General features: G+C 37.9%; 2 protein-coding genes across 2 annotated transcripts; one reads left to right on the top strand and one right to left on the bottom strand.

Annotated features, from left to right (window-relative positions):
- Window positions 1–1,388: 1,388 nt before the first annotated feature.
- Window positions 1,389–3,680, top strand: LOC133716432 (L-type lectin-domain containing receptor kinase IX.1-like). The gene has a single exon (XM_062143168.1). The coding sequence runs from the start codon at window positions 1,389–1,391 to the stop codon at window positions 3,390–3,392; it is 2,004 nt and encodes a 667-aa protein (XP_061999152.1). The 3' UTR covers window positions 3,393–3,680.
- Window positions 3,681–3,812: 132 nt separating this feature from the next.
- Window positions 3,813–7,069, bottom strand: LOC133722025 (ADP-ribosylation factor-like protein 8a). The gene is made up of 6 exons (XM_062148816.1): window positions 6,859–7,069; window positions 5,330–5,411; window positions 5,207–5,239; window positions 4,930–5,051; window positions 4,397–4,558; window positions 3,813–4,255 (listed from the first exon to the last, which is right to left on the bottom strand). The coding sequence occupies exons 1-6, from the start codon at window positions 6,894–6,896 to the stop codon at window positions 4,138–4,140; spliced, it is 555 nt and encodes a 184-aa protein (XP_062004800.1). The 5' UTR covers window positions 6,897–7,069; the 3' UTR covers window positions 3,813–4,137.
- Between the last annotated feature and the right edge of the window lie 6,329 nt (window positions 7,070–13,398).

Genomic DNA, 13,398 nt, shown 5'->3' with positions numbered 1-13,398 from the left:
ACAAATGAAATCCTCTTCAGATGGACTGGGTGAGAGAGAGAGGGAGAGAGAAGATGATGTATGTGGGACCCACGTCAAAATTGAGTTTGTTGGCTAGCTGACACGTCATTCATCCGCAACTTAACTATATCAAGGACGTCCTCTTTGGAACTTTGCTGTATATATATATATATATATATATATTTATATATTTATTTATTTATTTATTTACCATGATCATAACCTACCTAATAATTATTTCTTATATGGGGGTTATAATATTTACCAATTTTGTAACCCCTCTATTATCATTCAATCTCTTTATGATTCATTGATTTGTATAATTATACAAGCTATCAACTCTTATATATGTAGGCCAAAACACCACTTGCTCCATAGAGACACATATTCCATATCCTTCGATCATCATCTACTTCAAAAGCACTCTCTCTCTCTCTCTCTCTCTCTCTCTCTATATATATATATATATATATATATATATATATATATATATATATATATATATATATATATATAATTATATATATATATATTGAATTATTATTTGTTGCAAGTTTTGAGAGTTTTACTATTTTATGTTCCGCCAAAGGAAAGAATCAAGTAGTTCTAGGATTTAAGTTTGTGAGTGTATGCTTATAAGGACTAACGGTTGTTGTACCCTGGAGGGTATGGCGCCACAAACCTGCTACACCGAGACATTGTCTCCGAGGGGCGAAGTCTACTCACACCTCAACCTTAAACTCTTTCTGAAACAATCATTGGGTGGTAGCTTACAAATCTAAAAGATAAGTGTTGATCTTTTATTTTCAGCTTATTATGGCATCAATATGATTATATTTTTTTACTAATAAAATATTGTATTTGTGAAATTTTGTAGCAGACGAAATCTGATGGTGAAAATAACATCCATTGTCCCAAATTTTCCAACAAATTCAATTATGGATCATTGACCAAAAATGGGAGCTTTTGAAAGAATATTACTATATTAGTTCAGTAGCAACCTGAGGTTCAAAGCAGTCTAAAAATGAGTTCTCTAAATTTGTCAGAGACGACTACCCACGCATACAATCGCGAAATGAGACTAGTTTCTCTCATTATTTTATAATAGTTAAAAAGAGACGTCGGCTGAGTCCATAACTTCTGAGTAATTTAGTCCGGGTTTCGACCAATTCAATTGATAAAGTGTGTTGCTCAGTCCATAAGTACGTACGTATGACTAATTAATCTGGGTTTCGACCAATTTCAATCGATAACGTGTGTTGCTCGATCGCCTCATTACTCCATCTTCTCCCAGCTTGCCTTCAAATTTCAGAATAAAGTTGCTGTTTATTTAGTAAGCAAACTTGTTAGATTCTTTGCACCGAGATTTTATGAGCATACATGCGATGATGTCTCTAAGAAAGGTGGCAACTTTTCGTCTTAACCACTACTTGAATAATTGCTGTATTATTCACTTGATGATTTTGATCAATTTCCACCTTATTCCCGTTTGCCATCCACTTTCCTTCAGTATCAATCGCTTTGATCAAACAACAAGTAATATACTCTACGACGGTGATGCAGCGCCGTCTTCCAAGAGTTCGGGAGCCATTGAACTCAACACAGCAGATTATTTCCGTGTTGGCCGGGCTACCTATGCAGAGCCGTTGCACTTGTGGGAGGGGTCGTCACTTGCTTCGGACTTCACTACTAACTTCTCCTTCGTTGTGGACACTCTTAACAAAAGCAGCTTTGCTGATGGGTTTGCCTTCTTCCTCGCTCCGGTCCACTATCCCATTCCACCTAACTCCGGCGGTTGTGATCTAGGCTTGTTCAACGCCACCACTCGTTTTGCAGCCTCCCAAAACCAGCTTGTGGCGGTTGAGTTCGACACTTTGTCCAACCCCTGGGATCCACAGGGGCCGCACATTGGGATCAACGACAAGACCATCTCCTCAGATGTTCATGCCAGCTGGGATCCTGTCCTCCACAGTGAGAAAGAGTGTCATGCACGGATAACATACAATGCTACCACCAACCACCTCATTTTGTCTTGGACATACGAAAAAAGTTTGGCGCCGAATGATTCTTCCCTTTCCGTTACTATTGACCTGAGAAAGTCTCTCCCGGAGTGGGTTACAATTGGATTTTCATCTGCTACAGGCCTTGTTTTTGAGCGGCACGTTATAAGTTCATGGGAATTCAGTAGTTCAGAGTTGAACTCCGATGCGAGCCAAAGGAAGAATAAAAAGGAGAGGAGGATAGTCTTGAAGATTGTGGTCGCTGCAGCAGCAGCAGTTCTTTTCTTGATTTTGATGCTTTATGTGGCCTACCGGTGGGTCGTACGGCAGCGGATAAAGAGGACTCGTGGAGATAGAATTGAGTCGAATGAATCCTCCAGTGTTGCATTGTCCTCCATAAATCCAAGACAATTTACTTATCAAGAACTGGTTGCAGCCACCAACGGCTTCGCAAACGATAGAAGGCTAGGCCAGGGAGGATCAGGACAAGTTTATAAAGGGATCATTCAAGATCTAGGATGTGTAGTTGCTGTGAAGAGAATCTTTGCACAATCCGACAAGCACTATGAGAAGATCTTCATCAACGAAGTCAAAATCATAAGCCGCATTATACATAAAAACTTGGTGCACTTCGTTGGATGGTGTCATGCGCAAGGCGAATGCATGCTTGTTTATGAATACATGCCTAACAGTAGCCTTGACACGCATCTATTTGGCTCTAGAGCAACCTTGCAATGGGAGTTTAGGTATAGAATAGCTTTAGGCTTGGCCTCGGCGCTTCATTATCTACACGAGGATGCAGAGCAGTGTGTCCTTCATAGGGATATCAAATCAGCTAATGTTCTGCTGGACAACGATTTCAACACTAAACTTGGTGATTTTGGGATTGCTAAGCTCGTGGATCCGCGGCTAAGGTCTCAGACTACAGGGGTAGTCGGGACTTTTGGATACATGGCTCCAGAATATGTTATTCAAGGGAGGGCAAGCAAAGAATCAGACATGTTTAGCTTCGGAGTTGTGGCCTTGGAAATTGCTTGTGGAAGGAGGACTTACCATGATGGAGAATTTCACTTACCACTTTATAGATGGGTTTGGCATTTGTACCTAGCAGAAAATTTACTGGATGCAGCTGATGAGAGATTGGGTGTAGATTTTGATCAAAATGAAATGGAGTGCTTGTTAATTGTTGGATTATGGTGCACTCACCCCAACAGCAAAGAAAGGCCAAAAGCAGGACAAGTGATTAAGGTTCTCCAGCTTGAGGCACCATTGCCAAATCTTCCACATATCATGCCTGATTACCCAATGCCTCAACCTCAGCAACAAGTTCAATCCGGTTCCTCTCAGCCTCAGTTGTCACTAACTTCTAGCTTCAACAGTGTAGGTCGTTAAATGTTAACGACCACTAAGCTGCCATTGAAGTACCGCTTTAGATCACGCTACATGGTCCTTTTTAGAAAATCAAACCCGATACTCGCAATGAAAATTTTATACTGCATGACTGAGTCTCACTATTCTTTTTTTTTTCTTTTGTTTTTTTTACAGCAATTGAACAGAATTTAGTCACTTTACCATCAAACGACCTAAACTAAGTGATACACATGATTTCAAAGTTCAAACCAATCTCTGACCAACAACCTCTGATACTTCAAGTGGCTATAAATGAAAAAAATTGTTGATCCTGCTCAATACTCAATTCCAACACATTCACATTCGCATCTACTTTTTGCACGTATATAACCTATAAGATACATCAAACTTCTGTCACATCATAGGTGTGTTGGCAGAAAGTTCATATAATGAATCTCAAAGTCGAAACCAAAATTGAAAATTTTCTCTTATTGATCCCTCGTCTGCTTATCACATGCAAAGGGAAAATGCTAGTTTCCAAACTTCCATGAATTCCGAATTCCAATACTATGAAATTATGAATTTAGGCAGGCATCTGGGGAAGAAGGGAGATTAAGATCAAAATAACAACCCCAGAGTCTGCAATCAGAAATGATACAGGGAAAATTACACACATAAACCAATCAGCAATCAAGTTAGACCAGTGAATCCCACCACCAACAACTCATACATGAAAAAATTGTAATATTATAGCACACAGAAATCAAAGCCAAAGAGAAGAAGACACTCAGCTTTTTGATTTGGAATGCTTTACAAGCCAATCAATAACTGAGTCTATGTTGGTTGAGTTCTTGCATGAGATCATGAAGCAACATACTTCTCTATCAGTAATTGACTTGAGTCCCCTGCATAACACAATACAAATTTCAGTTCCAGAACAAGATGTCTAGTTTTCTTTCTGGGTGGGCAGATATTTTTTTGAACTGACGGATGGCACGGGATTAATAATAAAGCAGAATAATTACTAAAACCATAATGTGTCTTACATTTCATCAGTCAAAGCTTGTTTACTCAGAGCTCCTGGTTTATCAATCTTGTTACCCAGGATAAGCAATGGGATACCATTAAGTGAGGATTTGCTAAGCAAGTCATGAAGTTCCCCTCTTGAGGTGCTCAAGTTATCAGGATCAGCAGCATCAACAACATAGCTACAGGAAACAACAAGTTATGCAACTACGTAAGTCTCTACAATACATAAATTGATTGAACACACTTGAAGTATGCGCACAAGGTGGTAACATTTTTCTGGATTTATTGGTGGTCACATTTTGCAGAGAAACAACTTGTTAATATTTACCATATTACAACCAAAAGAATCCTAAAAAATTAACAACACACACAATTAACACACTTGATTTGGCCACCACCTCTTAAATTTGGCAACTTTGTTAAAAAATGAGAAAGTGGAAAAGGATTATTCACTTCAAAATTTAATAAGACGTGACCGTCTAGAAGATTTTCAAAGTTTATACTTCTTAGAGAGTTCTCCTAAAGTAAAGTCAATTGAGATGGGACATACACTATAGCAGAAACCGCACGACAGTATCGCTCCCACATGCTACGAAACCTGGGTTGACCTCCAAGATCCCACAACTTTATTGTAACATTCCCTTTGGTTACCTTCTTCATATTGAATCCTACCTGAAAATTGAAACATATGCCAACATTGTCATTAATTAGTTCTAATAATCATGAGAAAGATAATGAGTCACAAACCTTAATAAGAGGTACAAGAATTTGGTCAAAGAATAATTGTTTACAAGAAAAGCAACATCAATTACAGCCATTTAACTCACCGTAGGGATCATGTCCTCACTGTATCCTCCCGTCTAAAACAAAAAGAAAGTTTTTAATGCATCAGCCACAAGTAAACAAAAGGAACGTAACACTAATACATAGTCATTGTTTAATTTACTTACTGCAACAACATTTACAAGAGAAGTCTTTCCAGCATTCTGAAGTCCTATCAAAGATAGCTCCATTTCCTGCTTGAAAAAGAGGCTGTAATCACATGTACAATAAAGTCAGTACAGGCAATGTGAACAGCTAATACATTGAGGTTATATTAAACAAAACAAAAAATACAAACAGACATTGCCAGTAACTTTAGTCATCAAAGAAAAGAAAAATAGCTCTCTATGAAAGTTATTTCCATCTGCAAGCATATGTTCATTGGTTCAATGGTTCATTTAGAACATTTTTTTGAATGCCTAAATCACTGATACAGAAGTCTTTCATTCGATAGATTTAAAACTCAAGTAAAAAAAGTTTGAAATTTTAAGAATCAATGCTAGACTAAAAATTATCAACCATCATTTTTATCAAAATCAATACTTCTGTTCTTTGTGATCCTTCTACTTACTAATGCAAAAATGCATCACCATACACATAAATAGAACACCCCAACAGTTGGGGAAGAAATTCTGATTGGGTCCAAAAGTTCAAAAAAAAAAAAAAATGCATATCAAGCATGCCCTAATGATCTCACAGGCAAAAGAAAGAGCAAAATCTATAAGAGATGCGATATTGTTTGCAGACAGTAATAAGAAGGTCTGTCGTATGGCTATTTCCAATGTAGAATACATGCTGAAGACTGAAGATTTATTCATCCTAACTTCATATTGGATAATTACTTCATTTCTACAACTTCATCGAGTGTTAGCAGCTATAGATAGTACCTACTTAAAAAGCATTTGGGAAAATAGGCTATATCTAAAAGCACTGAACTATTATCATTCTGGGTAAGAAATCCATGATGTCGTTGCCAACTTGCCATATACCAATCATTTGGCAGCTGAAGTCAAGCTTCTAATCGGATTTGACAACTACAATTGTCTCACAGGAAAAGCAGCTATACAGAACACTACAAAAAACATATAGGACGGACTCCTCAATGCTTCAAGCATAGTTCTACAAAACTTGATACCTATTCAAGTTCACAAATTCAAACCAAGAAAAAGATGATCCAACCATTCCCATTCCCAACCAGAAGGGACTATCTCCACTACTCTTTCATCCACCCAACAATGCTAAACTCCGAGAAATAATAGCAAAAACTGAAGCAGACCCACACACAAATACCAGTTTGGTCATCTAACAATCTCAACTTTAATCAAAAGACTTCAAGCACCAAAACTACAAAGAACTGGTAACTAACTCAAGAGCAGCAAAAAAACAACCCAATTTCCAGCTTCTTTTCCAAAACCAAAAACAGCTTATGAATTCCACCCAAAACCCAAACCAAATTCTACTCAAGACTGTTGCTTTCAATCCCAAAACAAAATCCTGCATTCATAACAAGATAAGAAGAAAAAAAACAAAATCCCCGAAACAAATGTGCCGATACTAGAGTACAATCCAATCCCCCAAAATCCCAAAACCCAGAACCTCCAAAATTGAATTAACAAAGAGAGCAAAGATATTGATAGAGTGCAAGAGCTACACACACCTACGGAGCCAATTGAGAAAAGCCTCCCACAAACCCATTTGACGAATCTGCAGAGTGGTGTAGTAGGGAGAGAAAGATCTCCTTCAACACTCTCAGTCTCCAAATCGAGCTTTTGGAGAAGAAAAGCTTCTTCCTTTCCCTCCCTCCTACCAATAATGAATGAAACAACGAATCACATATAAATATGATTCACTGCAATTTCGCATTTTCCTTTTTGTCTTTAATCTCAGTCTTCACCGTTGGACTTGCACTGGGGCACGTTTATATCGACGGTTGGAAATCGTTTTAACTAACTGGCCTATCGCTGACCGCTTGTTACGGTTACGAGGACCAATCAGAGGAAGATTCCACTCTGTCGGATTGCGTGTGGGTTAGTACGGACCAATGATAGGGTGGCCTCGTTAAACGTGGCGGAGGCGTATTGGGCGGTGCTAATGGTCCATGTGACCGGGGTGTGAGGAAGTTTCGATTTTCGAGTGGGACGAGCCCGATGGGCCTCTCTGATGCGGTTTCAGGTCGGACACTCACAATACAAAAAAAAAAAAAAAAAAAGCTTTGACAACTAGCGTTAAAATTGATAGATTTCCAACGATTAAAACACTTTCCAAATGCACATCTTTGAAACGTTACTTTTAGATGGAATGCACAAATATAGAATGGGAGTTTCTATTCATATCTTTAAAATTGCTATTTGGGAGTTTGAAAATTTTTCCGAGAATTTTTTTTTTCCCTTATTTGAGTTTCTATTCCAAGTAATAGTTGACTTTGTCAACTCATGTCAAATTACCAATAAAAACACAAATAAGGGGAAAAAAAAATCTCTTCTTATCTCTACGAACAGTAATAGTCTTCAACTTGGGAAAAATTTTCAAACTCCAATGTAAGTTATATCGTCAAATGTTATTTAACGTTGAAGTCAAAATTTTCTGAATTTGACTTTGTCTTCGTAAAGTGATAAACTTCTTTGCTCACATAGCTGACAATTTACAAGATCTATCACTGCGCTATAAAAAAAATAAAAAATAAAAGGAGAGAAAATGGGAAATACAAAGACACCTCAGTTGATAAAGCCTTACTCATTCTGAATGCAATCAAACATGTGAACGAGCGGCGACAAAAAGCAGTACTCCAGCACGTTTATATGACAAACGCAACAATGGGTAGTTGTCCACAAGATCTTCCCGCACATCATCAGTGCAGAGCAATTTTATGTGGAACTATTCTATAGATATGATGAAAAATTCAACTCTCTGATATAAATCTATGGAGAATGCACTAGACTCATGGTTGATTATTGTAATTTCCTCCACTATCCCATACATATCTAAAACAAAAAGACCATGCGTGTTCATTTCAAGCTGCTATGGAAACAAGTAGGAGAGAATCAGTTTAGGGACAATGACACCTAAATGCAATGAAAATAATACTTGGAAAACATATTTGTACGAGATGATGAACAAACATGGTATTGTTGCCTACAGTAACCAAGAGTCGACAATTCATTGAAAAAAGTGCTAGCACCTCTGTTACTCGTATATGGAGGATAAACTTCCAAAAAAAAAAAAAATTGCTGCAATTCCAAATCTTCAAATACTGAAGGAGATCCAACTACTGATTTTTGAAAGTATGAATATAATCTAAAAAAAAAAAAAAAAAAAGGTCTTTTATTGATTTTATTGGACGATGGGCATTATAGGAAAATTAGAGAGGTGTAGATAGCAAATTGGTTATTTGTAAAAGTAAGTTGGAGGTCTATTAAGTAGGGAGGTCCAAATGCCAAATTTGGAGATATGAATAGAAACTCCCATATAGAATTTGACTCGATTTGTGACAAACGTTGTTATAATACAACAATATAAGAAAAGAATAATATTATTAATTTTATGAATAGAGGCTAACGAAGATCTATAACATTGTTTGAACTCATCCCACTATTTTTTGCACGGGTAATATATATAAGGGAAAATGATCATTTACCCAATTTTGGGGTTAATTAACCCCACTTACCCAAACACTCTAAGAGATTGATCACTTACCCAAACACTCTAAGTGTCGTCGGATTTACTTTTCAGCGGCAACATAGGAGGAAAGTTGTGCTAAAGCTGGTAATTATGTTATGTTGTAATCGGGTTACATATCGAGTTATCTTTCCGCTATGTCACTGCTATGTTAAAGTAAATGGAGTAGCTATTTGTGCACTCTTTGCTAGTTGGTGCTTGTTAGAATACAAGTTTCCTGTAGAGATTTCTGATATTATTTCGGAACATACTCTAGATGCTTCTTGTAATAAGGGGTTTAGGCTCAATATCCCCCCCTTGTATTCGAGAGTTTCATTAATCAAGGCTTGAGGGCAGCCGCACCAGCCCTTTATTCAAAAAAAAAATCATTTCCCTAATACCCAATTAAGTATTTTTTTATTCATTTTTATTTATTTTTGGGACAATTTTGCCCTCTGCTTCTTTGTCACTTAGAGAGAGAAGTCATCGATCAGTGGCCAGCCGCGGACTCAGGTGACGGACTCCGGCGACCCCGATTTGGCTACTGGACTGGTGACCGGATTCCGGCGTCTGAATTTATTGCTCCTAAATAATACCCAGTAATCATATTATTGACCCCCAATAATCATATTATTGCCCCTCAATAATCGTATTATTGCCCCCGAATAATCATATTATTGCCCCCTAATAATCGTATTATTGCCCTCTAATAATCATTTGTGTCGCACCCATCCAAAAACGATTCAAAACAATAGAAACAAACTTGAAACAAAATCAAATCCTAAACTTGAAGCAGTACTAATTATTAAACATGATCACTGAGCAATTCACAAAGCAAAACCAATTGTTTCTTAGCAATTGGATCTCGACGCCAAAATCGAGGCAGCCGGAAAAGTTGAAAAGAGAGAAATCGAGGGAAAGCTCTGTGAGTGAAGGAACGGTGAGGTTGTCGCAGATTATAGGAAAAGCTTGAATGGAGAAGAAGAACTGGAACAAGTGGAGAAGAAAGACAGCGTCGTGAAGCCACGCCACTGGCCGCCGCAGCTCAACCTGGAGCTTATGTCCCTTAAGAGCTCCAAGTTATACACCTTCTTCAAGGACCTCCTCCCCTCCTCCTCCTTCGCTACCGTCCAGTCCCCGACGCCCAACTCTGCTACAAACTCCGGCTACGAGATCACCATCCCCAATAGCCTAGTCAATCGCCGTCCGGCGGAGATGGTAGTGAACTCGGGATCTGGAGTCCATGATCGGAATCCCTTAGCTGCGGTCCAAAATCTCGATCGACTCCCAGGATTTAAGGATGGCTTCGTTCATTGAAGCCTCGTCCCAGATTTGGGACTTGATTGTTCATAGACGGAATCTGAGACAGGAGGGGGGGGACGACGATGAGAGAGAAAGACAGAGTGATGATTATGGAGGCCTAGGGCTCGACAATGGAGTAGGCGGCGGTGATGGCATAGAAATGCCCATTGGAAGCCGGCGGTGATAGAAGCTACGAGGCCTAGGGCTCGATGACGGTGGTCTGGGTGAGGAGGCTGATGTGTGTGTGTGTGAGAGAGACAGAGAGAGATGAGTGTAATTATTAATTAAAATAAGGTTAAAACTGTCAATAAATGTTAGATTGGGTAAATGGGACTAAAAAACTCTCAGTGGAGTAAGTGGGCAATTTTTAGGCTGAAATTGGGTAAGTGGTCACGGCCCCTATATATAAATACTAGTCTTTATTGCATGTGTTAAACAATTTTATTCTTATTTTTATTTTTTGGAGGAAAAAAAAGTAGGAAGTTACAACGGTAAGATGTGAGAAGTTATATCGGTAGAAAAATATGTGGGAAGTTATATATGTAGAAAGTGGGATGAATTTCCTTTTTTTTTTTCTGAATTTTTATTTATATTTATATTTTTCTATTTACCATAACACCTCTCATATATTAAAAAGTATTTTAAATTAACCTATAGTCTAAGGATATTTACGTAAATTCACACCCACTTTGGCTAACAAGTGGGTTCTCTTAATAATAGTATAGATATTTCTTTGTTTTAACTTCTAAAACTCATAAAATTATGGATATGTGATTCCTAAAGTCAAGCCCAAAAAGCACTATGACCTAAGATTTGAGAGCCCAATATCAACGATCCTTTTCTTTTCTTTTTTGAAAGCATATTAACAATCTTTATTGCCCTAAAAGAAGTCATGTACTTTGAAAAACATTAGTTTGGCCAGAAACTCATAATTAGGCCTTGCCGTCTGGACCCGAAGGATCGAGGAACTGACCTGGACCGATGAAAAAAAGCCTGAATCGGTTCAGACTCTGAAAAAAAATATTTTGGTTATGTGTCAAGGTCGAATCGATTACTGGAGCCTCGGTTCGATCTCGGACTTAGCCTTTTTTTCAATTGGTTAACGCGAATGGCTCGATTTTACTAGAGCTAGGCACGGACCGAGACCAGCGGATTTTGTGCTAATACTGAGCCCGATACCGAAAATATATTTCGGTACTGGCCAAGACGAGATTTTGATTTTTCAAAGTTGGTACCGACAGTACGGAACCGAACGGGTTTGGTTCGGGCCCGGGCCCATTACTGGATTTAAGCTTGTCCTCGCGAGCGAGCATCTGCTTAGACCGCCTTCTTGGCTCTAGCCATGAATTACAGCCAGTTAAACAAACCAAATTAGCAAGCAAAACTGCAGAACCAGCATCACCGATATAGAAAGGCATAGACTATCGAAATCCAAATACAACTCAAATATCAATTTTTACAAACCCAGATCTCAACTTTTACAAACCTAGATCTCAAGAAAAGAAAAGAAAAAATTACCCTGCAGATACCATTTCTTTCATAGAACATGTGTACAAATTGACAAAACCCATATCTTAAAAAAGATAATTAAAATCGATGGGAACATATCTAGGAGGCGTTCCTTGTGGGTGGTGCAACGATTATGGTGCCACTGAGGTCGGCTGAAGATGGTGAAGATGGTGGTGGGCCGAGAATGTCAGAGGTGCAGTGGTGTGATGGTGATGGCTAGAGTGCTGAGACTCTTTGAAAAAGAGAGGCTGAATAAAGGGTGACAGAGAGGGATGAAGATAGAAGGGGAGGGAGAGAGATAAGAAAGAAAAAAAAATGGGAGGAATAAAGGGTGAGGGAGATAGAGCCAGAGAGGGGTGAAGACAGGGGAAGAGAGAGAGAGATAAGAAAGAAAGAAAAAGTGGGAAGCGCACGAAGTCTTGTATTATATATATTAGATGTATATTTATATAAATCGGGACGGGCCGGGCCCAAACGGTACTTAATTTATCCTAAAAAGTGTTACAGACATTTATAAATTTGGTGAAGCTTTTGACACCAAACTTTAGCTTCCCGTTGTGGTAGTAGAGATGAATCTTATACAATTACGAACCTCATTCATAACAATAAAGAGTTTTAGTCTTTTAGCCTTAGCTTGAAACTTACCACAGTTTGTTTCAAAATATATTGTCATAATACAAAACTGAGTAGAGAATTCACTAAGTAGGTGAACAAGATTGATGTTGGATCATATTCACCTACTCAGTGAATTTCATGCTCAATTGTACTCAGCTGTCATTAGACACAAATCACATGGTGGATAGTAATTAAATATTTAGAGTTTATTTATTTTTCTCTCTATTTTCCACCCTTGGATTTAGATTCAATAGTATTTTAGTACAACTGAACAGGGAATTCAATGAGTTCGAGAACAAGATTGAAGTTGAGTCATGTTCACTTATTTAAATGATGGAATTTCCTACTCAAATGTGCTCAACTGCTATTATATATAAATCACATGGTGGATAATAATAAGGTAATTAGAATTTATTTATTTTTCTCTCTATTAGTGAAGATTGATGTTACATATATGTTAAATTGTTACTCAACGGACTAAACATATCTTATTTTTTTATTTTTTTTAATTAAAGAGTACAAACCAATTGTATGCCCCTGTTTCATAGATAAGAATAGTACAAAATCGACTACTCAGTTTCAACAATCGTAGCTCTAAGTAGTCTATGTTAACAAAAGAATCTCGCCCTACATGCAATCTATTTTACATAATCTCACACGCTGAGCACGCAATTGTGGTACGGTGACACTAAGTACTTTCACATGGGCTCATGGATATGCTCTCACTCACATAGAAATTTATTCTAACGAATAGTAACAAAACTAGATAACTATGGGCTCCTTACCCTTGGAAGGGTGTGAGCCATCTGCCCTCTTTAGCTCAGACCTCTTGACAGGCCCAAATAGCCCAGAACTTGAGACCAAGCCCAAGAGTCCAGTCTCAGGCCCAGGCAGAAGCTATTCTGCCTCAGCCATATGGACATAAAATAATGACTAGTTGGTAAAAATCCGATATTCTTTACAATAATATTTTTTTTTATATTAGTTTTTTAACTTTTGGACTGAAAAATCGTAAAAGAGTACCGTTAGGAATTTCGGTATTCCGTTAATTGAAACACATTGTAAAGATCATGTTTGCTAATGATGAGATTAAGAAACATGTGAGTTTTTAAAATAT

Source organism: Rosa rugosa, chromosome 1 (assembly GCF_958449725.1).
Source record: "Rosa rugosa chromosome 1, drRosRugo1.1, whole genome shotgun sequence".
Taxonomy (NCBI): Eukaryota; Viridiplantae; Streptophyta; class Magnoliopsida; order Rosales; family Rosaceae; genus Rosa; species Rosa rugosa.
This window is presented reverse-complemented; position numbering and strand designations above follow the sequence as displayed.